This window comes from Diabrotica virgifera, chromosome 9 (genome assembly GCF_917563875.1).
Source record: "Diabrotica virgifera virgifera chromosome 9, PGI_DIABVI_V3a".
Lineage (NCBI taxonomy): Eukaryota > Metazoa > Arthropoda > Insecta > Coleoptera > Chrysomelidae > Diabrotica > Diabrotica virgifera.
Window position 1 is genome coordinate 64,289,757 of NC_065451.1, and position 26,017 is coordinate 64,315,773.

At 34.0% G+C, this 26,017-nt stretch overlaps 2 protein-coding genes across 2 annotated transcripts in view; one reads left to right on the forward strand and one right to left on the reverse strand.

Annotated features, from left to right (window-relative positions):
* Positions 1-14,553, reverse strand: part of LOC114336190 (uncharacterized) — a 39,140-nt gene extending 24,587 nt beyond the window's left edge. The window contains exon 1 of the mRNA XM_028286521.2: positions 13,892-14,553. Coding sequence (XP_028142322.1) covers positions 13,892-14,153 — 262 coding nt within the window. The 5' untranslated portion in view covers positions 14,154-14,553. The remainder of the gene's footprint in view (positions 1-13,891) is intronic.
* Positions 14,554-23,393: 8,840 nt separating this feature from the next.
* Positions 23,394-24,243, forward strand: LOC114336192 (uncharacterized). Its single transcript, XM_028286524.2, has 2 exons — positions 23,394-23,793; positions 23,867-24,243. Exons 1-2 carry the CDS (start codon positions 23,775-23,777, stop codon positions 24,226-24,228), a joined length of 381 nt encoding a protein of 126 aa, XP_028142325.1. The 5' UTR covers positions 23,394-23,774; the 3' UTR covers positions 24,229-24,243.
* The last annotated feature ends 1,774 nt before the right edge of the window (positions 24,244-26,017 follow it).

Consider the following 26,017-nt stretch of genomic DNA (forward strand, 5'->3'; position numbering starts at 1 on the left):
ATTAATAAAATTTTACATATGATGGTTGTATCATAAATCTTAGAACATGAAGAGGTTTTTATGAAGAATAACTTTTCTTCGTCAAATTAAAAATAAAAGAGTTATAAATGAAAATGTTGTTGGTATCCATAATTTGAGAAAAATCTTCAAATATTTTTTTCCATTAGAAGGATGTAATTGCACATATCAGACCATAATTTTTTATACCAAACAATATTATTTCATATACTGTCGGTTCGCTAAACTCAGACACAACTGGTTAGAGATTTTAGTCAATAATTTTGCCAATTTGGCAAAAAAAATAATTACTAATTAGTTAATGATTACTAAATAATTACAGTAGAACCCCGTAAATCCGAACCCCGCGAATCCGAACTTTCGGTAAATCCGAACCAACGGAAAGTGAAAAAAAATTAAAAATTCAAGACAAAAACTTAGAAACATGTTTATTATTCAGAGTAAAGCCAGAAAATTGGACAATGTAGGATTATTAGGACTTTGACATTTAAAATTTCTTAAAAATAAATATTATACTTTAATATATAGGTTTATAAAATGTTTATAAACGTTAAACACAAACTTACTTTGGTTCTCTCGTAGTCAACTTGAGTCCAAAAATATTGTCCACACTCTTGCGAGAACGTTTGGCTACTTAAAATCACAATGAAAGCTTTGAACTACTAGTTAAGGCTAACTTTCGGATAATCCGAACTTTTCGGAATCCGAACAGGCTGTCCCCCCAATTAGTTCGGATTTGCGGGGTTCTACTGTAGTAATTTTGTCAATGTTGGCAAAATTCGCAAAAACAAAAAAATTACCTACTAAAAGTACTAGCCAGTTGTGTCGAGTTTAGCGAACCGACTATATTTTAATTTCATAGCAAATGGAACAGTCCATTTATCATAAAGGGGAGGCCGTATTTATACTGGTATAAACCTTTTTAAAGCTGTTAATAAATAATTATTACTTTTAAAATATACTCAAATTGTATTTTTGAACATCTTATTTATTTTATACAGGGTGTTTGGTAAAGAATGGGCCATAGCTTAACCTTAAATTCCTGAGGTTAAAATAGGTAGATTCAAGCTAACTTACCTTAGTACGAAAGTTGATAATAACCGTCAAAGTTAAACTTTTATTTTATTTACTCTTGAATATCTTCTGACAGGCATGGAATAACAACACGAAATTTAAAGTGGTGCTGGTACTGTACACCCTACTAAATTATGTTAAATAATGGTTTCTGGCTACTACCAGAGGCGTACGACAGAGGAAAGGGAATAGTTGACCCTTCCCAAATTCTACGCCACTGATGAAACTGTTATTTTAGCATAATTTTTAGGTTATCCAATACTTTCTATGCAAATAATATACCCTTCATTCGTAACGATAAAGTCATTAGATTTCGAGACATTTGAAGCTAAAAACGAAGACATAATGCATTAATCAAAATAAGTGTGCCTTTTCATTTTTAACTTCTAATATCTCGAAATCTAATGACTTTATCGTTACGAATGAAGGGTATATTATTTGCATAGAAAGTATTGGATAACCTAAAAATTATGCTAAAATAACAGTTTCATCAGTGGCGTCGAATTTGGAAAGGGCCAACCATTCACTTTCCCCTGTCGTACGCCTCTGGTAGTAGCCAGAAACGATTATTTAACATAATTTAGTAGGGTGTACAGTGCCTGGACTTTCTGCCAAGTATGACATATATCAAATTATTTTAAAGTATTCTTTTTTTTTAATAATTTATTCTTTAAAAATGAATAACCATTTTCAATTTCGTTGCAACACGAAACTACAGCCGCATCATTATACCAGTTCAATCAGAGAGTGCAGCAAGCACCTCTACCGGTTTCGAAACTTATTCTATTCTATTTATTTCTAAACTGATTTATTCTTTATTTAAAACTTTAAGAATTATGTGTGCCCGGTACTATAAAACTATTTGACATATCCTGATCATACTTGGCAGAAAGTGTAGGTACTGTACATCCTACTAAATTATGTTAAATAATCGTTTCTGGCTACTACCAGAGGCGTACGACAGGGGAAAGTGAATGGTTGGCCCTTTCCAAATTCTACGCCACTGATGAAACTGCTATTCTAGCATAATTTTTAGATTCTCCAATACTGTCTATGCAAATAATATACTCTTCATTCGTAACGATTAAGTCATAAGTTTTCGAGATATTTGAAGTTAAAAATGAAAAGGCACACTTATTTTGATTAATGTATTATACTCCTTCGTTTTTATCTTCAAATATCTCGAAAACTAATGGCTTTATCGTTACGAATGAAGAGTATGTTATTTACATAGAAAGTATTGGAGAATCAAAAAATTGCACTAAAATAGCAATTCCGCCAGTGGCGTAGAATTTGGGAAGGGTCAACCATTCACGTTCCCCCGTCGTACGCCTCTGGTAGTAGCCAGTAACGTTTGTTTAACATAGTTTAGTAGGGTAGACGGTACCAGCACCACTTACCAAATTTCGTGTTGTTGTCCCATGCCTGTCAGGAAATATTCAAAAATAAATAAAATATAAGTTTAACTTTGACACCTTGTATTTCGGTTATTATCAACTTTTGTACTAAGGTAAGTTAGCCTAAATCGACCTATTTAACCTCAGGAATCTGAGGTTAAGCTTTGGCCCATTCTTTGCCAAACACCCTGTATAATAATTAAATTCACTATCAAATGTCATTGATGTTTTATTAATACTTAATTTAAAATTTAGTTTGACATTCACGAAGTGTCAAACTCAAATGTAAATAACCTATGCTTTGCTTAAAAATAATAGCAACGATTTCAGCTAGACGTGTAATGTGTCGGCAGAAAATAAAACGATTGTGACGTCACATTTTAGACTTTGAAGTCGATTATCTCGAAGACGGTTAGAAATATCGAAATGCCGTTTTCAGATTTGGATTCAGAAGAAAAAACTACATAAGAATCCATTGATAAATCTGATCTGAGTATTGTAGGAGCGGCAACGCAATAACACACACACTTTTGCGAATTTATAAACGAAATGTTTTCGTTGAAAATAAAACATTAACAATAATAATTACAACCATTGGTGTACACTAACCTGAGATATTTTTTTCTTATAAAGTTCACTAAAATAAAACTTATAACTAACAAAATTGTCTATTAGTCAATAAGAATAAACGATTTCTTTTGGAATTATTAATAACTTTTCTAAATATGCACAAAATATCGTGTATAAAAACTTTTATCTAAGTTATTATGCATAAACTATTGAGTCAACATGAATTCTGAAAGCATCAAATTGAAGAATTATTATTATATAATCAAAAAATCAGTATCATTTTTATAATCTATGCAAATATGTATCCCAAATTAAAAAAAAACAACAATTTTTGTTGAATAGAACTGGAAATATTGTGACATAAATTTGAAGTTATCAATTCAGTTTTTTAAATAATAAAACTGAGGGTGCAAATAGCTTCACTTTTAAACCTTTAATCTTTGGCTCATTATAGACGGCTCATTTTTAAAGGAATCGTTTTGAATTTTTTTTTGTCTTTGAACTTTTATTAAAATAGTGAATTTTTGAAAAAAAGAACCAACTCGGGTTTTAAGGGTCGTAGGACATTGTTTTTAAATTCGTGAAAACATGCCAAAATTTCGATCAAAAATAATAACTTCGTACATCTTAATGTGTCTAAGTTATTTTAAATGTTGCTAAGCTTAAAATCACAGTACTTGTACTACTAATAATCAATATTTTAAAATAAAACAAGCCAAATTGCTTATCGGTAACTGATAAAATAAAGTTCGAACTTGAATTTAGGCACTTCGTAGTTTCAAAAGTGGTATTTTTTACTTGTGTTTTTGAGCCTGGAAAATCGTCATTTTTCCATTTTTTCAGTTTTAAATTGTTTACAACTCGGAAACGATTAATTTTAGAGGAAAACTACAAAAGACAAAAAATACAAAACTACAAAAGACAACTACAAAATTGATTTTTGTAATTTGTTTAAATTTTTTTTCAATAAATGTAGCAATAACTCCGAAATTATAGCATTGAGGTATAGGGAGTATAACATGAAAAATAATCAGTATTTCTTAAGGATTTAAAAACACAAAAAAATACATTCCATTTGAAAATATACTGTTTCATTTGAAATAAGAAAGTTCATTAGATTTCCAGAAAAACGAAAGATTTGACAACAATATAATTACCACTACAATAGTGGCCGCATTCGAAGACCCTTACCCAATAAATTTTATAAAAATCGTCAGACTTTTCACAAACCTGTATAAGCTGTTCTGATAGTACTACTTGTACTACTTGATTCATTATTTTCTTGAACACAGAAAAGATGTGTTGTACTAGGGGTACTTACTTAGAAATAAGAAATATGAGTTGTTACAGCTGATTATGAAGGGTAAAATCGACGGAAAAAGCTGATTATACTGAAAAACATTCGTAACTGGACCAGGTTAAACACACAGGAGCTGTTATGAAAAGCAAAAAATAGAAACGAATTTACAATGATTACAGTCAACCTTCATTAGTGGAGTTGCCACTAGAAGAAGAGGATTCTGTTGTGAAGGATGAAGAAAATACTGAACTAGGTATAAAATCAGACTATATGATGTATAAATATGTTTCTTTTTGAAGAACAAAGGTGGTTGCAGAATGAAGAAAATACTGAGCAAGACATAAAATAAGATTATGAAGCATAAATATGATTCATAAGAAATGGAACTGAAAGTTATAGATAAGAAAGGAGAGGTATGGAGAACAGCGACATGGAATGTTAGAGGAATAAGTGGAAAAGAGTTAGAATTAGTAGAAACCCTTAGCAACACAAACTATGCTGCAATAGCCATCACTGAGACAAAAAAAAGGGAGCTGGGACACAAATAATAGGAGATGGAAATCTATTAATATACAGTGGTGTAAAGGAAGCTGAATGGGCCAGAGCAGGAGTAGCCTGTTTGATACCCAAAGATAAAGTAAAAGGTATAAGAAATTGGGAGTTCATCAATGAGAGACTATTGAAAGTATCAATGAATTGTAGTAAAAGCGATATTATAACTTTGATTGTAATATACGCACCTGGAGAAAGTGACAAAGCAAACGACAAAAATAAATTTTGGGAACAACTACAGCAGACAGTAGAAGATTATGAGGGAATACTCATAATATTGGGAGACTTCAATGCTAGAGTGGGAAACGAAAACATGAAATGGCAAGGAGCTATAGGTAGGCACGGAGAACACACAATTAATAAAAACGGGAAAAGATTGCTAGAGTTTTGTATAGATAATGATTTAGTTATAGCCAACACTTTCTTTTAACACAAGGAAATACACAAGATAACAAGAGCAATGCCCCAGCGAAATGAAAAATCAGTAATAGACTTCATAATTGTTCCTCGAGAAAAAAGGAGTAAAGTTAAAGATGTCAGAGTGAAAAGAAGCTATGATATAGGTAGTGACCATTATCTACTAGAAGGAGTATTCAAGAATAACAACAAAGTCGAGGACCGAAAACAGATACAAAACAAAAACTATAGCGGAAGAATAAGAACCTATAAGCTGAGAAACTTGCAAACAAGAAATGAGTATATAGAAAAAACAGAAAAACAGTTTGCAAGGATTGGAAAGAGAAGACAAAGTAGAAATGTGGAAGAAAAGTGGATCAGATTTAAGGCAATACTATTAGAAACAGCAGGGCAAGTTTGCGGGTATACCAGAAGAAATAATCATAAAAAGCAGACAAGCTGGTGGAACAACGATATTAAAAAAGAAGTCAGAGAAAAGAAAAGGCTATGGAAAATGTACATACAAAAAAGAAATCAAGAGGCATACGATAAATACAAGGAACAGCGCAACAAAGTTAAAGTAAGGATAAAACAAGAAAAGCAGAACGCCTGGGAAGAATTTGGAAGAACTATGGAAGAAAATAGTACCCAAAATACAAAATTATTTTATAGAGTATTAAAGAATATGAGAAGTAAAACGGAAATTAAACTACAGCAGATAAAAGATAAAAACGGAAATATAATAACTGAGGATGAGCCCATTATAGAAAGGTGGAGAGAATATTTCAAGGAACTTTTAAACAATGAAAATACAACAGCAGAGAATCGCACACAGATAACAGACGAAACACCTGAAAGAGGGCAAGAAGACGTTTATGAAACTAAAATAAAGATGGAAGAAGTTGAAGATGCACTAGAAAAACTAAAAGTTGGTAAAGCAGCAGGGATCGACGGAATAGATGCTGAATTATTGAAATATCTTGGACAACAGGGTAAACAAGAATTACATGACCTACTAAATTTAGCGTGGACAAACAAAAAAATCCCAGAGGATTGGAACATTTCAATAATACTGCCTATACACAAAAAGGGAGACACGAAAGAGTGCAGTAATTATAGGGGTATATCACTTCTCTGCTCAGCGTTGAAAATCTACGAAATTATCCTAGAAAAGAAACTACAAGAAATAGTTGATCCTCGACTGGCGGATATACAAAGTGGATTTAGACCATCACACAGCGTACAAGATCATATATTCACACTACAGCAAATTACTGAAAAAACACTGTTAAAAAACGATACACTGTACCTGGCGTTTTTAGATATGAAAAAGGCGTTTGACATGGTCAATAGAGAAGGAATATGGCAAAGCCTGATAAACAAGGAAGTAGATGAAGAACTTGTAAGTGTAATAAAGAGTTTGTATGTCAACACAAAAAACCAGGTCAGGACAAGTAACTTAATCTCCGGCGAATTCTCTAATAACGACGGGGTTAGACAAGGTGGAGTGTTGAGCCCACTGTTATTTATTTCCGTTATGGATGAAGTTATTAAAAAGTGTTGGAAAAAAACTAAAAAATGCGCTATAGGGTATAGAAATTTGCAACAAATAAAAATTGAAGCCTGTGCATTTGCTGATGACATTGTATTAGTTGCAAGAACTGAAAAGGCTCTCGCAGATAACATTAGAATCTGGGCTGAAGAACTAAAAAACTACAACTTAATAATAAATATAGAGAAAACTAAAGTAATGACAATAGCCCACAAAGAAGCAACTGTAAATATTGAAATCGAAGGGCAAAAAATCGAGCAAGTAGACCTCTTTACGTATTTGGGAATAATGTTAAACAACAAAGGTACACAAGAAGATGAAATTGGAAACAGAATAAAATTGGCAACGAGAACTTATTATTCACTGTATAAAAATTTCCTAAACAAAAAAGAAATATCGAGGAAAACCAAAATGACAGTATATAAAACTGTATATATGCCAATTACAATATATGGGGCAGAAAACTGGGTACTTAATGACAGACAAAGAAAAAGATTACAAGCTACAGAAATGAGATACTTAAGAAAAGTGGTGGGAGCAAGAAGATTAGACAAAAGAAGAAACGAAGATATAAGACATGAATTACAGGTAAAATCGCTCAACGAAAAAGTTGAAGAAAAGAAGTTAAAATGGGCTGGACACATGATAAGAATGAGTGGTGAGAGACAAGTGAAAATGACATGGGAGGCCAAAGCAGTGGGTAAAAGCAGGAGGGGCAGACCAAGGAAAAGCTGGAACACTAGTGTAAACGAAATACTCAAGAAAAGAGGAACATCGTGGCCAAGGGCGCCCATATAAAAATTTTTAGGGGGGGGCCAAACGTGAAGATGTTGCACATTACATTTTGTATATTTCGGATGACAATATATACAGTAGACTCTCTCTATAACGAACACGGATATAACGAGGTTTCGCTTATAACGAGGTACATTAGGTGTCCCATGAAATTCCTATTGAACTATAACGCTCTATAACGAGGCATATTTGGTTATAACGAGGAAAATTTAAATCGAAGAATACTTGTCTTTACCTGTTTTTAGCGTTGTAATGGTCATAAATAAATAAATGCCCCAACTACCTGTACATAGAAATGCCCAACATCTGTCTTATTATCGAGGCCAGTGTTATAATAAACTCGGTCACCTGTAATAAACATCTGCCTGTTTATCGACCGATATTGAAGACTATAGGAAATTTACAATTTATGGCGGCGAAGTCTCATTGTTCACTGTTCAGGTTGACCATCGACACATAATAAACTACGTAAGAGGCATCAAAAGATTTCAATATTATTATTGTTTGATATAACGAGATCCGCTTATAACGAGATAATTAATTCACCATTTCAGTTCTCGTTATAGAGGTCTACTGTAGTTTAAACCACCTAAAAAACCTAGTTTGAACCCTGTTGTGAGGAATTATTCATACATTTAAACACTAGACCAAGTTTTTAAATGGAAATGTCATGGGTACCACAAAAGTTGAGCCTCTCTTTAAAACCCGTTTGAAAAGAATACAATGCTTGCAAAGCCTTCCCTTCAACTTTGGCGAGCAGACTAACCAAGAGTATGTGTCGAACCAAGTTTTTACTTTAAAATCTTAAAAAGGAGCCCCCTTTATTTTTGCAGATATAGAATCCTTATGAAAAATAAGGCACACATATTCCAAACATTTTTAGAATTGTTGATAGATGGCGCAAATAAATCGCATTTTCCGAATATAGCGCCATCCGTCAACAATTCTAAAAAAGTTCGAATAAATGTTACTTATTTTTTGAGGAGGAAACTCAATCTGCAAGAAAAAACGGGGGTTCCTATTTAAGATTTTAAAGTTAACTCTCACCCCACCTCCAGAGTGTGGAATGAAAAATCCTGTTTGGTGTCATTCTATAGATTTTTGAAAAATATTAAACACGTGTTTTTAGTTTTATTTGGAAGTACATATATTTCTCGAGATATTAGACCGTTTCTATAATTTTGCTGTGGTATCACGATATACCGTTTTTTCCGATTATAGCGCTATCTAGGTTCCCCTATCCACAATTCGCAAAATGGCTCGAATAAAATTTGCTTATTTTTACAAGGAAAATCCAAATCTGCAACAAAAATTAGGGGTTCCATTTAAGATTTTAAAGTTACCCCCGCTCCACACCCAGGGGTTGAAGTGGTGGACTTGTTTAGTGTCATCGTACAGATTTTTGAAAATTATTGAACACGTATTTTTAAGTTTTTCGATCCGATGTTCATTTCGCGAATTATTCGGCCTTTCCGCTACTTTTGGGACACCCTGTATATAACACTCATTCATCATGAAAGATCACCTGTTTTTCATTTAAATAAAATTGTTCTGTTCATCATAATGCACACTTTAAAAATAATCTACTTACTAAAAAAATACTTTTGCAAACTAAAATTTGACTATGTTCAATAAATTTTAAAAATTATTTTTCAGTATGAATTTTTTCAAAATATAAAATATAATTACTTTATACCAGTTGTTAAAGACAAATGGCTCATTAGTGATTATCGATCAGAGATCGGAATTCTTGCTGATATGGTTTTTTTGCAGTATAAATGATTCATTTAATTTGTAATTTTGGGTGTCGATTACAGTGTATATGTTTCCCACGCCTCTAATCTCTGTCAATGTTTTCGTTAGTAGCATACCGTGATTGTGGGAAATGTGTATTATGCACATTCCATACAGACCACTGTCGCAGACACAAAGATTTTCTGTTAAACTATTAATAACTACCCAATATGTGAATTTTTTTTATTAATAAATATGTTGTTTCCAATTTATCTCTCAAAATTATCCAATAATGTTTTGACAAAAATGCGTTTATGTAATATAAATTTAATTTTTTTCTTTCCCGAAAAGCAAGGGGGGGGGCCACGGCCCCCCCCTGCCCGTGTGTATGGGCGCCTATGATCGTGGCAAGAAGCAAAAGTTTTAGCAGCAGATAGGAAGAAGTGGCATAAATTTGCAGAGAGTATTATATAAAGGAGGAATCCTCGACACCTAATGGTAAAAGAGGCAACCGATTATGTATGTATGTAAATATGCTTCTTTTTGAAAAATAAAGGTGTTTGACATAGTGTAAACACACACTGAAGACCAGTTCATTAGTACGTTCGTTAACGGTAAAATATTGCAAGACCTCTAAATTCTAAAGAACCGCTCCGATTTAGAAGAAATTTTGCAAATAAGCTCATCTTATCCTTCTCTTCAAAAGTGATATAACTACAATGTGTGCTTTTTATTTTTAAGGGGTGAAAACTACCCTTTTTTACCAAAAATTAAAAACAGCCGATATAAGCGTTATTTAAATCTAAATTATGTGTAGGTACGTTAAATAGTATGTTAAATATAGGAATTTGATTGTTTCTTATATTGAAATGTATTTTATAGTTTATAACTATTTTTAAACCCTTAAAAACTACCCTCTAAATAAGAATTTGTATAAAAAATATTTTGTAACTTTAAATTAGGTAATGATGTATTTTGTAGTGATCTAAACTTTATTTTATGTTTGCAATTTAGTTTATTAAGTATTTAATATTCTCAACCCTTATAAATTACCCCTACAAATAGATTTATTAGATCATTCACTCACGGCAAAACCTGTGAATTTTAAACAACCGCTTGGGCTGACATGAAATTTGGCATTCACATGGCTAATAAGTTAAGGAAAAAAGTGATATAGTACCGATGTGTACTTTTGCCCTGGGGGTGACTTTCACCCCTTCTCGGGGGTGAAAAAATATAGGTCCAAAATAAGTCCGGAAATGGATAAACTGGCTAATTCTAAGCAACTTTTGTTCTCTAAAGTTTTTTCACAAAGTCAATACTTTTCAAGTTATTTGTGAGTGAATATGTTTATTTTTCAACAAAAGAACCACGTTGTTACACGGTTTTTCGCAAATAACTCAAAAAGTAAGTATTTTATCGAAAAAATATTCCGAGCAGAAATATAGATTATGAAAAACTGAAAAAATCTGTGTATGTATGAAGTTTGGAGACCTAGTAGAACCAGAGTCGTAGCTAATGAAGTTCCAAGATACGGGGTGTTCAGATTTCTCTTACAAAGTGAAGATTTATTGATTGCTCTAAAACCGGTTGAGATATGCAAATGAAATTTGGTGGGTTTTAGAGGTAGTTATTACGCATTTATTGACAGACTTACTATTAAGAATTTTATATTCACCATTGGCGCGCATACGGGTACTAGTCTGAATTAAAAAAAAAATAGTATGCCACTGAGGTATTTCAAATTAAAAAGCATTTTTGAGTTACTTATTTAATTTATGACAGAAAATATTTCTTCCCTTTTTTTCATACGATGCGCCTTTTTCATGAAAAAAAAAATTAAAATACTTATATCAACGCTTAAAAAGTATTCGACATAAGTTTCAATATGGTCTTTTAACAATAACTTCTGTAATTTTCAAGATATTTCATTGTTCCAAAGCTTATTTTGTGGGGAATTGTAAGTGCTAAAAGTATTCAGAAGCTGGACTTTCTAGAGGTCTTTGATTTTTAAAGCATGCGATTCAAAAAGCTTAGAAAACTGCTTCTCACTTACGTGCAAACTTAAAATATAAATATTTCACTCAGTGTTTACCACAGAGACATTGAAAAAACTGAATAAGTTGTAGTATAAAAAATACTACATTTTAGTATTGATATATATTTTTCAGATTTCTTTTAGTTTTCAAGTAATTTTGGAAAAATGGAAAACATTTATAAAATATCAAAAAATAATTTAATACTAAATTGAAATTTTTTTCAAACCTAAGCACTTTAAACTGGTTAAAATCTCACAATGCATAGTCAGGCTATAAATAAACCTAATTGTGTATGGAATAATGTTAATTTTTATTTCTGTGGAAAATTCACCAATTAAGGTAATTATTCTTTTGATTTTTCAACAACATAATCGTTTTGTTTTTGTAATAACTCAGTCATTTTTTATCCAAATCATTTTTATCATAGCACCTTTTAAAGGTATCAGTAAAATATTTAAAAGATGTCTCCATAATTTTTTTCTAAAAATCTCTATTTCTTGCGTTATTTAATGATAAAATATTTGATTCAAGGTTAATTCGAAAAAACCCTGATTTTAAGTAGGCTGTAACTTAGGTTGTGTTATTGCTATAATAATTTAAAGAACACCGCTGCATTCACTAATGTAATAGGTTTCTTTGTGATTATAATAACTTTTTCGTAAAAATGCATAATTTTAGAGATATTTTTGAAAATCCACTCAAAAACATGCATTTTTCATGTAGGAAATCATCAATTTCGATCGTGAATAACTTGCTAAATATCAATTTACCGAAAAATTCGTATATATGATTTTTTACTCAGAATTGAAATATCTATCAATTTCCGAGGTTAAATATTTCCACCCCCGAGAAGGAACCCAACCCCAGAGCAAAAGCACACATCGGCACAATATCACTTTTTTTCTTTGACATATTATCTATATGTATGCCAAATTTCAAGTCAATCCGAGCGGTTCTTTAAAATCTAGCGCAAAAACCGTCAAAGAATGGACTACATTCATTACAAAGCAATTAGTGATCAGGTTGTTAAGTAACTAGTTGATTTATACAAAAAAAAATAGTTAAGAAATATGGTTTCTGAGAGCAGCGAAACAGAAGAAGAGGAAGAAATGGAAATGGACGATGCCGGACAGTGGACAAAAGTGAAAAGGAAAAAGAAAAAACATTTGGCTAATCCAGCAAAAAAAAAAGAATCACACAACCACAACTATCTCAACAGCAAGTGCAAGATATAACAATTGGACCGCAATCTTCTGGAAACATAACACAACAAACTCAGCAAAACTCACAAAAAGATATCAACACTCCAAGTCATCAAAAAAAGGTAACTAACAACAACACACACAACTATTCACTTCAAATGAAAACCATCAGTAATAAAAACTATAAACAAATTTTTTTTTAACAACTCATCAAGAATTATCAAGGTTACAGTTGGATAATTATTGGAGTGTTGACAATAACACTCTCTTTATTAATGACAATAACAAAAATTTGATTGAGCCCACATTGTGAAGATACCAGAGGACAGTGCCCGTAGATATCCAGGAAGAACTCTTTTTGAAGAAATCTGCTACACATCAAGACAATAAACAACTCTATTTAAATCATCATCTGTATTGTAACTAATTGTCAGTGATATTGTGATTACCGCCATATACAAATATATTTTTTTAATTATTGTATTGTATTAATATTAACAAAAAACATATACTGTATATTAATTGTGTAAATTGGCTGAAAGACTTCGGTCGATGGCCTTTTGGCACATTGTATCAATAAAGTATGTCTCTCTCTCTAAAGGTGTTTGAAATAATTTTTCTTTTATTTTACTTTAAAAAACTTGCGTAATACTTGAGTGGCAAAGAGAAACAAGTGCAAAATTTGAAGTTGAGAGATACAAGTGCACGCATTTTTTCAAAATTTCAGATTTCAATGAAAATCGGTACTATCTTTAACACCTTAAGCTCTCTGTGTATAAAATATATACACAGTATTGAGTCCTGGGCGCTGTGTATATAGATAATATTCACTGGGCATAGCTGTATTGCAGACCATAATTTTTTATGGCACCATGGACCAAATCGCAAAATATAGTTTGGCACTTAACATGTTAAAAAAGATAATTTTAGATAACTGTAGTATACAAAATTAATTCAAAATAAGTCCATAAATGATTCATTCGTTTTAGAATTATTATGTATAAGTATCTCTTACTTCGTTTTTCTCAACTAAATCATTTTATCACTTATAACCCTTAGGCCTCTTATAGATGCAGGCGCTTTTGCTGCATTTTACCTGATAAACCCTAATGCCACGTTTCAAGTTACTGAGGAACAAATTGTATCATACACAACACATGTAAGAGCGCGTTAAGCACGTAAAACGCGGCGAAAGTGCTCGCATATGTACAAAGCCTTAGATTCTAGTCTCCTCAGTTGTAAAAAAAATAAAATATAAGTACCATTTTCAATAGGAATTATATCCGGCTTATCCTCCTCTTCTAATTTAACGTCTTCAATATAAAATTCGTTAGTCTTTGAGTCTACAGAATTGCCCTCAACAAAATAACTCTCTGTATCAGTATTCAGAGAACATGGCTCTAATTCATCCTTTATTTCAGTTTTAACAGAATAAGAAGGTTCAACATCACAGACGTCAAGATTTTCAATTTTGACTTCACACTCTTCTTCTGGAAAATTAATTGGTTCTTGTTTCACTTCCATTTAGATTTCTTTTCAAGAAAAGATAATTTTATTTATAAAATGATAAAAGTATAAACAAACATCAAAACATCCGTTAACCTAAAAAACATTTGACATATTGACATTGACATGGAGCGACGAGTACGATTAGCACAAATCGAAAACAAAAATCGATTGTATTGGCTGGAATCATTCGATACTACAGAAATAGGACGTTTACACGTATCCACTAACTGGCGCCATTCTCACTGGCATGGGAATGGCATGAAATGTTCAATGGACAATGTTCAAGTGTTATTTAAAAATGAGATTGCCAAAATTTCACCCCTCAAAAACTCATAATAAGTTAATCTTCTATTCGAGGCAACGCTGGCAGACAGCGCTGGACTGGCGCAAAAATACACTTTCATGCCAGAGCTGTCGTGTCAGTTGTGACCATGATACTATAAATAACACTTTATTTATAGTATCATGAGTGTGACCATGATACTATAAAACATTATTAATAACTTTATTGTGTATCATGAGTGTGACTGGCGCCAGTTACGTAGTAAACGTGCCATTATGGATCTTTTAAGGCCGCGTCCCATCATCAAATAATTTGATCAAACTGGTTTGAGCAAACTGAAAGTGACAGTTAGTGACGTCACATCCTGAGTGTTCATTGTGGATAATAATGAAAAATTTTAATTTTAAATAAAGTACAAACAAGTTAGACAACTCAATACAAAAAAATTGATCAAACTAGACAAGCCCCGTATTCATAGTCGATACTCAAGTATGAGTGGCTGCGTTCACCAGAAAAAATCGGTTTAAGTTTCAACTAAACAGCTGTGTTGCAGCGCTTTAAAACTACGTTTAGTCTGGTGAATGGTATTTTTCCGTTTGACACTTTTATAGCGATACGCTTTAATTACTATTTTTGCTAATTGTAATTTTAATATTTTTTCTCAAAAACAAAACAACGTTAGTCATTCAAACTGCATATTCAAATACGAAGGTTATGGCCTTACCCTGTGACATCTGTTGTTCGTCTATGCGGCAACAAACTGCACCCTCATTAATTAAGTATTTTATCAGACAGTTAATGTGTCAACAGCTAGCTATGCATTCGAAATTGTTTTTCTTAAAACCGTAAAAGTAGACGCCAGACTTGATAGGATTTATGTGATCATCTGGTCAGGAGAAAAGGAATACAAACATTATCATCGTTTGTGGTTGCTTTCTTTAGTCACTACGCAGCATGCGAACCATTCACACATACCGACGCGATCCTCTCCGAGAGACCTAAACGAACACATTTTCGTTGCAAAAATAAAATTACCGTTTGTTTTATTATATCCATTTTTAATTAAATTCCGCAACTCACCCATCGGAACATTGGTGACCCTCGCGAGTATTTTAAACCGCCGCGAAAATTGAAAAAAGAGTTAGTGTTAATAATATTACATTTTTGCCGGTTAATAATATACAGTGAACATCGAAAATGACGACCAGTGCCAACAATAGTGTTTCAGATCGGATTGCAGTGGCCATCGGGAAATTGACAGTCGAATTAGCTGACATGAAAATCCAGCTAGCTAGCTTGTCGCGCGCTCGAGCACAAGCTAACACATACCGTCGAAACCGCAGCAACTCAAGAGGCAGACCTTATCCTAGAGACAGGAGCTACAGCAGGGAACGTAATAGTGATATTTGTTGGTACCACTACCGTTTTGGTGACCAGGCTCAAAAGTGCTCTCCTCCGTGCAAGCACCAGGGAAACGTCGCGGGCAGTCGGTAGATGCGGCATCCGATCGAAGCCCAAAGTCTCGCCGCCTTTACGTAACAGACTATGATACAAAAAAACAGTTTTTAGTCGACACCGGTACCGATCTGTGCGTTTTCCCGCGGAAATATGTACGGGGTGCACGCGAAAAGACTTCATACGAACTATACGCGGCCAATGACACTAAAATCGCGACATACGGCTATGTGAACTTAACATTAAACATCGGACTACGGCGTGATTTTACGTGGCGATTCGTAGTGGCGGACATTTCAAAGCCCATTATCGGAGCCGATTTTCTTTCCCATTTCGCGCTCCTAGTGGACATTGCTAACCAGTGCTTAGTAGACAGTACGACAACCCTTCGAACAAAGGGACTCGTTAAAGAGTGTTTCGACGGCAGCATAAAGACTATCGCGGAAGCGTCGCGTTACCACGAACTGCTGCTACGATTTCCGGAAATCACGCGACCCGCCGGTATCGTGAAAGACATTCAACATCAAACGAAGCACCACATCGATACAACACCAGGTCCACCCGTTTTTTCGAAGCCTCGACGATTAGCACCTGACAAACTGCAATGGGCTAAAAAAGAGTTCGAAAATCTTCTACGGCTAGGCATCATAAGACCATCGAAAAGTAACTGGTCTACTCCACTGCACATGGTCCCGAAGAAAGGTGAGGAATGGAGACCCTGCGGAGATTATCGACGTCTCAACCAAAAAACAGTTCCAGATCGATATCCAATTCCGCACATCGAAGATTTCGGTCAGGCGCTAGCTGGTAAGACAATTTTCTCTACAATAGATTTAGTGAGAGCATACAACCAGATACCAGTAGCCACCGATGACATACCAAAAACCGCCGTTACCACACCATTTGGGCTGTACGAATACTTATATATGCCTTTTGGTTTACGAAACGCAGGACAGACATTCCAGCGTTTCATAGACGAGATTTTACGTGGTCTAGACTTCGCCTACGCCTACATCGATGACATTCTCATTGCATCAGAATCCGAAGAGCAGCATATGTCGCATTTAGAAGAGATTTTCAAAAGGCTCAAGCAGTTTGGCGTTGTGATAAATCCAGCGAAGTGTCAATTCGGCAAAAACGAGATTACCTTTTTGGGATACACAGTATCAGACGGAGGACTCACACCTCCACAAGAAAAAGTAGCAGCTGTACAGAATTTCACTCAGCCAAAAACAGTGAAAGACCTACGCAGATTTCTAGGTATGTTAAACTTCTACCGAAGGTTCATACCCAATGCAGCTGAGCTACAAGCACCACTACATGATGCCCTAAAAGGTAATGTCAAAGGAAAAGCACCAATCGAATGGACACCACAGCGAATCCAAGCCTTTGACGACTGCGAAAACAGTTTAGCTAACGCTGCTTTACTGAGCCACCCTGTAAACGATGTTGATATCTCCATCACTTGTGACGCTTCTGCTTTTTGTGCGGGAGCTGTACTACAACAAAAAATAAATACAGGTATGAAACCTTTAGCTTTCTTTTCTAAGAAATTCTCACCTAGCGAAAAGAAATATAGTGCATACGACGAACTATTAGCTATATATCTAGCCATAAAACACTTCAGACATATGATCGAAGGCAAGGACATAACGATATACACAGACCAGAAACCAATCACCTTCGCCTTTACTCAGAAGCTAGATAAATGTAGTCCTAGACAGTTTAGATATTTAGACTATATAGGACAGTTTTGCACTAACATTCAGCACATTTCTGGTTTAACAAATATTGTGGCAGACGCACTATCTCGAGTCGATAGCATCAAGAAAGATATCGACATCACTGACTTAGCTCTCGCACAAGAAACTGATCCAGAACTGCAAACTTTTTTAAGTGAGAAAACATCACTACAAATGAAGAAAATACGCTTTTCCGAACAAAACGTGAGTTTGTACTGTGACATATCAACATCTACAGCCAGACCATTTGTACCGAAACCACTTCGAATGGCAATTTTTCGCACCATGCATAACCTAGCACATCCCGGAATCAACAGTTCTGTGAAGATGATCACACAGCGATATGTTTGGCCATCCATTAAATCAGATGTGAGGAAATGGACTCGAGCGTGTATACAGTGCCAAAAATCGAAAATATCGCGCCACATTGTTTCACCTACTGGAAGTTTCCTACCACCTTCCAGCCGATTCGAACATGTCCACATAGACATTATAGTGATGCCGGTTTCAGAAGGAAACAGATACTGTTTAACATGTGTCGATCGTTTCACACGTTGGCCAGAAGCTTTCCCGATGCCTAATCAAGAAGCAGACACAGTAACCAGAACATTTTTTTCTGGTTGGATAGCTCGTTTCGGCACTCCCAAGCGCATCACAACAGATCAAGGCCGACAATTCGAATCGCATCTTTTCAAGTCATTATGCAAATTAACTGGAACTTCCCATTTAAGGACAACCGCCTATCATCCGCAAGCAAATGGTATGGTAGAAAGGTTTCATCGACAGTTAAAAGCAGCAATTCGATGTCATGAAAACATCCGATGGACCGAGAGCCTACCTTCAGTGTTACTGGGCATACGAGCAGCGTGGAGAGAAGATTTAGGTACTTCCGCCGCCGAACTCGTGTACGGAGAACCATTGTGTTTGCCAGGTGAACTATTGTTTTCGTCACAAAGAAACACCGACGACAATGCTCACATTTATTTAAAAACACTTCGAAACCATTTCGAAAACCTCCGTCCTACGCAACCGTCGCATCATGGATCCAAAAGTACCTTCATTTTCAAAGACATGAAAACCACCTCTCACGTTTTCATCCGCCGTGATACAATCAAAAGCAGCTTAGAAAACCCATATCACGGTCCTTTTCCAGTTGTTAAGCGAGATGACAAGACTTTTGTAGTCCGGGTAAACGGGAAGGAATCAACAATTTCCATAGACAGATTGAAACCTGCTTACGAACTTCACGACTCTACCCATCACGAAACAAAAGAAATGACCAGCAAAACAAACAACAACAGACCGAAGAGGAAAGCAAGATTTACTGGAACTTACCAAGAAAATGTTAGTTCAAAGTGAATCAAGTGATTTTTTTTCTTTCTCCTTGTATAAACTTTGCATTATTTTTTTTTTCCTATTTTCAATTTTCATTATATGTAATTTGTATATATTATATATTATCTATCGTTTTAGTCTCTCAGAAGGGGGTGTATAGCGATACGCTTTAATTACTATTTTTGCTAATTGTAATTTTAATATTTTTTCTCAAAAACAAAACAACGTTAGTCATTCAAACTGCATATTCAAATACGAAGGTTATGGCCTTACCCTGTGACATCTGTTGTTCGTCTATGCGGCAACAAACTGCACCCTCATTAATTAAGTATTTTATCAGACAGTTAATGTGTCAACAGCTAGCTATGCATTCGAAATTGTTTTTCTTAAAACCGTAAAAGTAGACGCCAGACTTGATAGTGATTTATGTGATCATCTGGTCAGGGGAAAAGGAATACAAACATTATCATTAGGGAGCGGATTTATATGCGATCAATTTTGATGAAATATGCGCATATATATGCAGTAAATATGCATATATATGCAAAATTAAAAAAATGCGCATTTCTAGAAACCACAAATTTTCTGTTCTATTCTATTCTAGGCGGTTCTTTTATAGGGGGGGGGCGGCAATCTTATTTATTATCTTTCAAATAAAATCATTATTTTTCATATATGCAATTTATTCACATTTTTTACAAAAAGTGATACCAATAGTTATCTATTTAAAATAAAACAACAATATCACTATATATTATATCTTCGATTATAATTCACTACAATGTGTTTTTTCAAATTTTTTACGAGGAAACATTTTCTTTGATCAGATAAAATATTTTTATAACTTGAAAAACTCCTTTCAACATCAACAGAAGTATTGGGGCGTATTTAAAATAACTTGTTAAAGCCGAAAATTCTGCACCAAAATCAATTTCAAAATTTCCATTAAAAATTTCGCATGTGTCCTCCAAAGTTTTAAAGCTGTTTAAAGACGGGATGTGATCTAAAGCATGAATATTTCAATTTCCGTTAGAAAATCGTAAAACTATGGTTAAAAGCATTTAAAAGTGTAAGTTCTCTTAACAATAGGGGATTTAAAAGAATCACCAGAATTATAGGTACCTACTAAATGGGGATACAAATTGTACTAAATATAATAAAAGTAAATAAAATTCGGATTTCCCAGTAAACCATCCTTCATCATTTTAACATCCTACAATAATTTTATAACGGCATACTATAAGCACTATAAGTAGTACTTTGTGTAAAGATTGGGTATTTTCTAAGAAAAAATGAAAAGGCAGTGAATGAACCGTCCCTTTTTAGGTAGTTCTCGAATTAATAGATATGACAGCCTGCGCGGGGAAATATTTTGTGTCGAATTAAAAAATTTTTTTGGACTTAAATGTTTTTAAATATGCACAAAATATGCATGTTTCTTTAAAAATATGCAAAATTTAGTAAAGTTCTAAAATATGCGAAATATGCATGCAATATGCATTTAGCATAAAATCCGCTCCTTAATTATCATCGTTTGTGGTTGCTTTCTTTAGTCACTACGCAGCATGCGAACCATTCACACATACCGACGCGACCCTCTCCGAGAGACCTAAACGAACACATTTTCGTTGCAAAAATAAAATTACCGTTTGTTTTATTATATCCATTTTTAATTAAATTCCGCAACTCACCCATCGGAACACTTTCATAGTTGTTTTTTTTTGTGTTCCGACCTGTTCTATGAACCTAACCTAAAACGAGATTCGTTGTTTTTGTTGATTTATTATACTTATCGTTTAACGATAAATTGGACGTACCTTAAACAAATTTAATTCAAAAATGGATAATATACTACCTTTATTGATGTTTGATAATGAAATGAACAAGAAATAATTTTTAGTGCTGCTGGCTGTGCTGGACTTGGCAGAGCAGAACCATTGGATGACCCACCATAAATAAATAATAATTATCACGTAAATATGAATTATGTTGAAAATATTGTTCCTTAATACACAGATTTACAATTACGTGAGCATATACAATTATGTATCTCCTAAGTTTCAATTACTTTATAATTAAAACCATTTTAAACCATTGTAAAATAAATATTTTCAAATAATCGCGCCATTACAATATATTTCTTAAACACGTTCAATATTGAAGCGATACAAACACTACGTTCAATAAAATGGCGACCGCTTCGTCAACACGTTGAAGTTTAGCCTAAATTGACTGACATGACGTTCACCCGAAAAAACTTAAACAGTTTCAAAGCGCTGACGTAGCGTATAACTGGTCTGGTGAACGCACCCGATGCTTAAGGTCGACCTTGAAAAAATTTGTATACAAATGGACAGCCGTCTTGACGTCACAATATTGGGAGGAGCTTATATTTGGCTCCAAACAATTCTGTTTATAATGTTAAACACTCATAAGGAATTTTTAATTTATTGTTTACGTGGTTTGTGTGACAAAATAAGACTTTTCATTTAGGTATTTAGTTAAAGAAACGTGCCAATTAAGAGATTTTTATTCGTTTTTGCCCAGGTGAGTTAATTTAATGCAATGATTAGAATGTAAACAGTTTTGAGGTTATGTTTATTTTCAATCACTAAGGAATAAAAACCACCTGAGCAAAAACGAATAAAAATCTCTTAATTAACACATTTCTTTAACGAAATACCTAAATGAAGTCTTATTTTGCCACACAAAGCACATAAATGAAAAATTCCTTATGACCATTTAAGGTTACAAACAAAATTGTTTGGAGTCAAATATAAGCTCCTCCCAATTTTGTGACGTCAGACTAGGCTGTCCATTTGTATTGGCGAGGAACCGCAAAGTGGGCGACGCCTGGTGGCGAAATTGAAAAGCATCAACTCAAGGAAAACATTGACTTTGCCATTAACTTGTGTACATATTTGCGGTCAGTTTATGTTGTAATTAACAATAATTTCGACTTAAAAAACTATTGCAGTGTTCCTCAGTATTCATTCCTATTATACTCTACGTAATGACCTAAATTAACCAATGCCAAATCACACATTTTGTTAATTTAACGTTTGTATTAAACGTAGTATTTTTTAATGTTTAAACGACTGCAAAATTAAATAAATGAATAAAATGTAGTATATATTCTGTACATATAATGTACATTGTTATGAAAAATATCCCGACCACTTCGTAATTTCCAGAACACAATTATTATAAAATAAATTCACCTACTTAGTTTCCAAGTTTCCAGTTTTTATTTAATTAAAAATTGTTATCTGTCGGTGTAAAATAAACTGTAGTGCACCTATTAATTAAATTAAAAACAAAATTAGAAATCCTAAGATAGATTAATAATTTTTAGAACGCTGTGTGATTATCGGGGGCCAGATTTTTTTATGAAAAAAAAGGTAAAAACAAATCAGTAGTTAGCATCAAATTTTAATGAATGCATACAGATTAAACATAATTTTGAGTCGTCTTTAACTTATAAGATGTCTTAGTTGCAAAACTTAGTGGTTACTTTGGCAAAACACTCCTGTAAATGATTTTAATTTAACGTTTTAGAACTGTGAATTCAAATGACAAAATGAGTTGTTTTCCTAGCGTTGTCGTCCATCTTTGAAATTTTGAGCGCCCTCTGTTGGAATTTAATTTTGCGAATAAGAATTTGTTCAAGGTCGACCTTAAGCATCGACTCAGACTTGAGTACCGAGTACCGACTATGAATACGGGCCTAGAGAATACGCTATGAATACGAGAACTAGACTGATAGTACTTACTTACTTACTAGCCAACGCCCACCCTTGGCATGTTAGGCATTTGGCGGCGCGCTGACCAGTATAGACGAGCCGTTTCTCGTAGGCGATCTTCATCCTCCTCGGGTGGGTCTGTTATCAGGGCTGGGCACTCTGGGAGGTGAGCAGCATCCATCTGGGGCTGATTACATAGTGGACAGTTGTCATTTTCACAGACGCCGATGCGATATAGATGGGAGGCCAGGTAGTCATGCCCCGTAGTTGTTCTGAACGCGGCTACACTGATGCATGCACTCATGATACCATGATACTATAAATAAAGATACTATTAAATGATACATGCATGATACTATTAAACATGCATATCATGGGTCATATTATGAATGCATATCATGGGTCAAATGACAAAATGAATTGTTTTCCTAGAGTTATCGTCCATCTTTGAAATTTTGAGTGCCCTCTGTCGCAATTTAATTTTGCGAATGGTCTAAAATTCCACGTACCGCGGCAAAGTGAAGTAACCACAATGACGTAAGTCATTGCCAACCTTGAAAAAACAATGCAATAACCATAGAGGTATATATTAACATAGAGGGAGCTTACCTTCCGCGCTTCCTGACGACAAGATCTCATGGACTGGTTTGCTGCATCTCTTTCTAACACATTGTATCGAAAATCTATGATGACATTCAGTGTGAATATAGGCACGGAAGAGGAGGACAACTGTAGCAGCTTTACTATGCGTAAGAGTGAAACAGCACTAATCCAAATAAAAAAGATGGTGTCGTCACTTCGCTCTGAAAGACACTCTCTCTATGCTAATATATAACTCTATGGCAATAACCTCTTCAACAAATTTGGCGGTAATGCATTGTTTTTATTTAACATTTAACACAAACTTAGATGATTAGAATATAAAATTATATTCTAAGAACACAAACGATAAACTTTATCATAAACACAGTACACAGTGTTAGTTATTGAATTTTGATTTTGAGTTACTGGACGTCGGACGAAGTTGAAATTGCAACGATTTTGTTTACTTTTGTATTGTTTGTGCGAGTGATTGAAGATGGATAATAATTTAGGTGGTAAGTTGAGAAGATCTGGTCTTCCTTCTTGTATATTATATAAATCAGTTACAATTACAATATTTATTTTTAGAGTTGCAAGAGCATGATGTAGTAATTACCACCAGGCAAACACCACAGTCCCATGTTTCACGTGGTTCAGCCTCGATAAGGTCAAGACGATCTCGACAAAATAGAATAAGGAAAAGAAAAGCTTGCCAAATCGAAAAAATGAGATTAGATAGGAAATTGTATTACATTAAGAAGTTAGAAATTGAAACACAGAAACTGGAGGAAATGAAGAGAAGAAACGAGGCACATGAGGAAGCGAATGAAATTTTGAAAACCAAGAACAAGATATTGCAGGAAGCGAATGCAATTATGAAAACGATAAAGTGTAAATGTAACTGTAATTGTACCCCTAATAATAGCCTTGGTCTTCCAATTATAATATAAAGTATTTTTTTATAATATGTTTCTTTATTCAGTATTACAAAGGAATCTCTATTGTTTACAATGAAATTTATCACATTGCTTGCAGATGTCTGATACTAAGACTTACACTCTGAACTGACAAAAAAAAAACACATTGAAAATGTGTATAATCAACGGCAAACATGCATGCCGTCAGCACATTGGTGAACACAATAACACATAAAATGTGTTAATACCTAAAACAAGTTTATATATTAATATGTTGTAGGGTAGTGATGTTGAAAAAGTAACTATTCGTTACAAAGTACTCGATACTTGCGAATACCGAAAGTAACGATTACTATTCAGAGAGACAAATCGTTACTTTGATTACTCTGATTACTTCGTACCAATCGTTGATTACTCTGATTACTTTGTTACTTGATCGTATCAGAGCGAGTAACGACTATTGTATATATTTTGATTACTCTGATTACTTCCTACCAATCGTATCAGAGCGAGTAACGACTATTATATCTACTTTGATTACTGATTACTTCATACCAATCGTATCAGGGAGAGTAACGATTATTGTATGTGCAACCATTACACTTAATTACTTTCTAGAATGACTGTAAAAATGTGGAAATGATGTTTCTATATTATGATCAACAACTTTAATTTTGTATGTGTTGCATTGGTTTTATTAGACCAAGGCATTTAGCACTAAAAGCACCGGAATAGATAGATTTTTAAATAGAGCACCTAGAGACTTGCAAATTTTTGCATTGTGTTCAGTATGAACTTAAGAAAAAGGTTACAATAGAAAAATGGGTAGAAATTCATAAGCGCATATTAAAATATATAAAATGCATAAACATTATTCTGCGTCTCCCTATGCTTCTCTTTCCTTGAATCATTCCCTGCATAATCAATTTAAGCAAGCTGTATCTCTCTTCACGTGTAATATGCCTGAGGTATTCTAATTTTCTTGTTTTGATGGTATTTAAGATTTCCATTTTTTTATTCATCTTTCTCAGAACCTCTTTGTTTGTGACGTGTTCTGTCCACGATATTTTCAGAATTCTGTACACCCACAGCTCGAAAGATTCTAGTTTTTTCATTGATGCAGTATTCAAGGTACAAGCTTCCATTCCATAAAGCAAAGTCGAGAAAATGTAGCACCTAGCCAACGTAACTCTTAGCTCCAACTTCAAATCTCTTGTGAAGAGCACTTTTCGCATTTTGTTAAAATTTGCTCTAGCCTTTTTTATTTTGATTTTGATTTCCTGTAAATTATCTCCTGTGGAGTTAATCATTGTTCCAAGGTATGCATTAGAGATTGCAATTGGTGGATCCAGCATCCAGCACTTTTTTTTCACTTGCTGGATCCAGCAAATCATGCTGGATCCAGCAGCGCGGATCCGCAAACGTGTCAAATTCGGAATAAGTTACTTGATGTCTTCATTAGCCTCTTTATTCAAAGCCGTGAGTCGACAACTTGCCATTCTATTGCGCTGGCAGTAGCTCAGTATGCTGGAAAGTTTCTATTGCTTAAAAGTTTGCATCGATAAAGCATTGATATACATTGATTCTGCGATAAAATTCTCTGCTGGCAAGTGGTCAATAATCAATGAGTTAATTGCCACTTTTAACCGGCTGTAGAAGTTCTTTACAGAATAGAGTCCACTTTGATAACGGCCGACACAACCATGAAATTTGTCTTAGACAAACTAAATAGCCAGGACTTTAGCCTTAATGCTGATATATCGGAAGAACTACGCAACAGAATCACGGAACCACTATGAGGTTACAGGTACATTAGTGTATT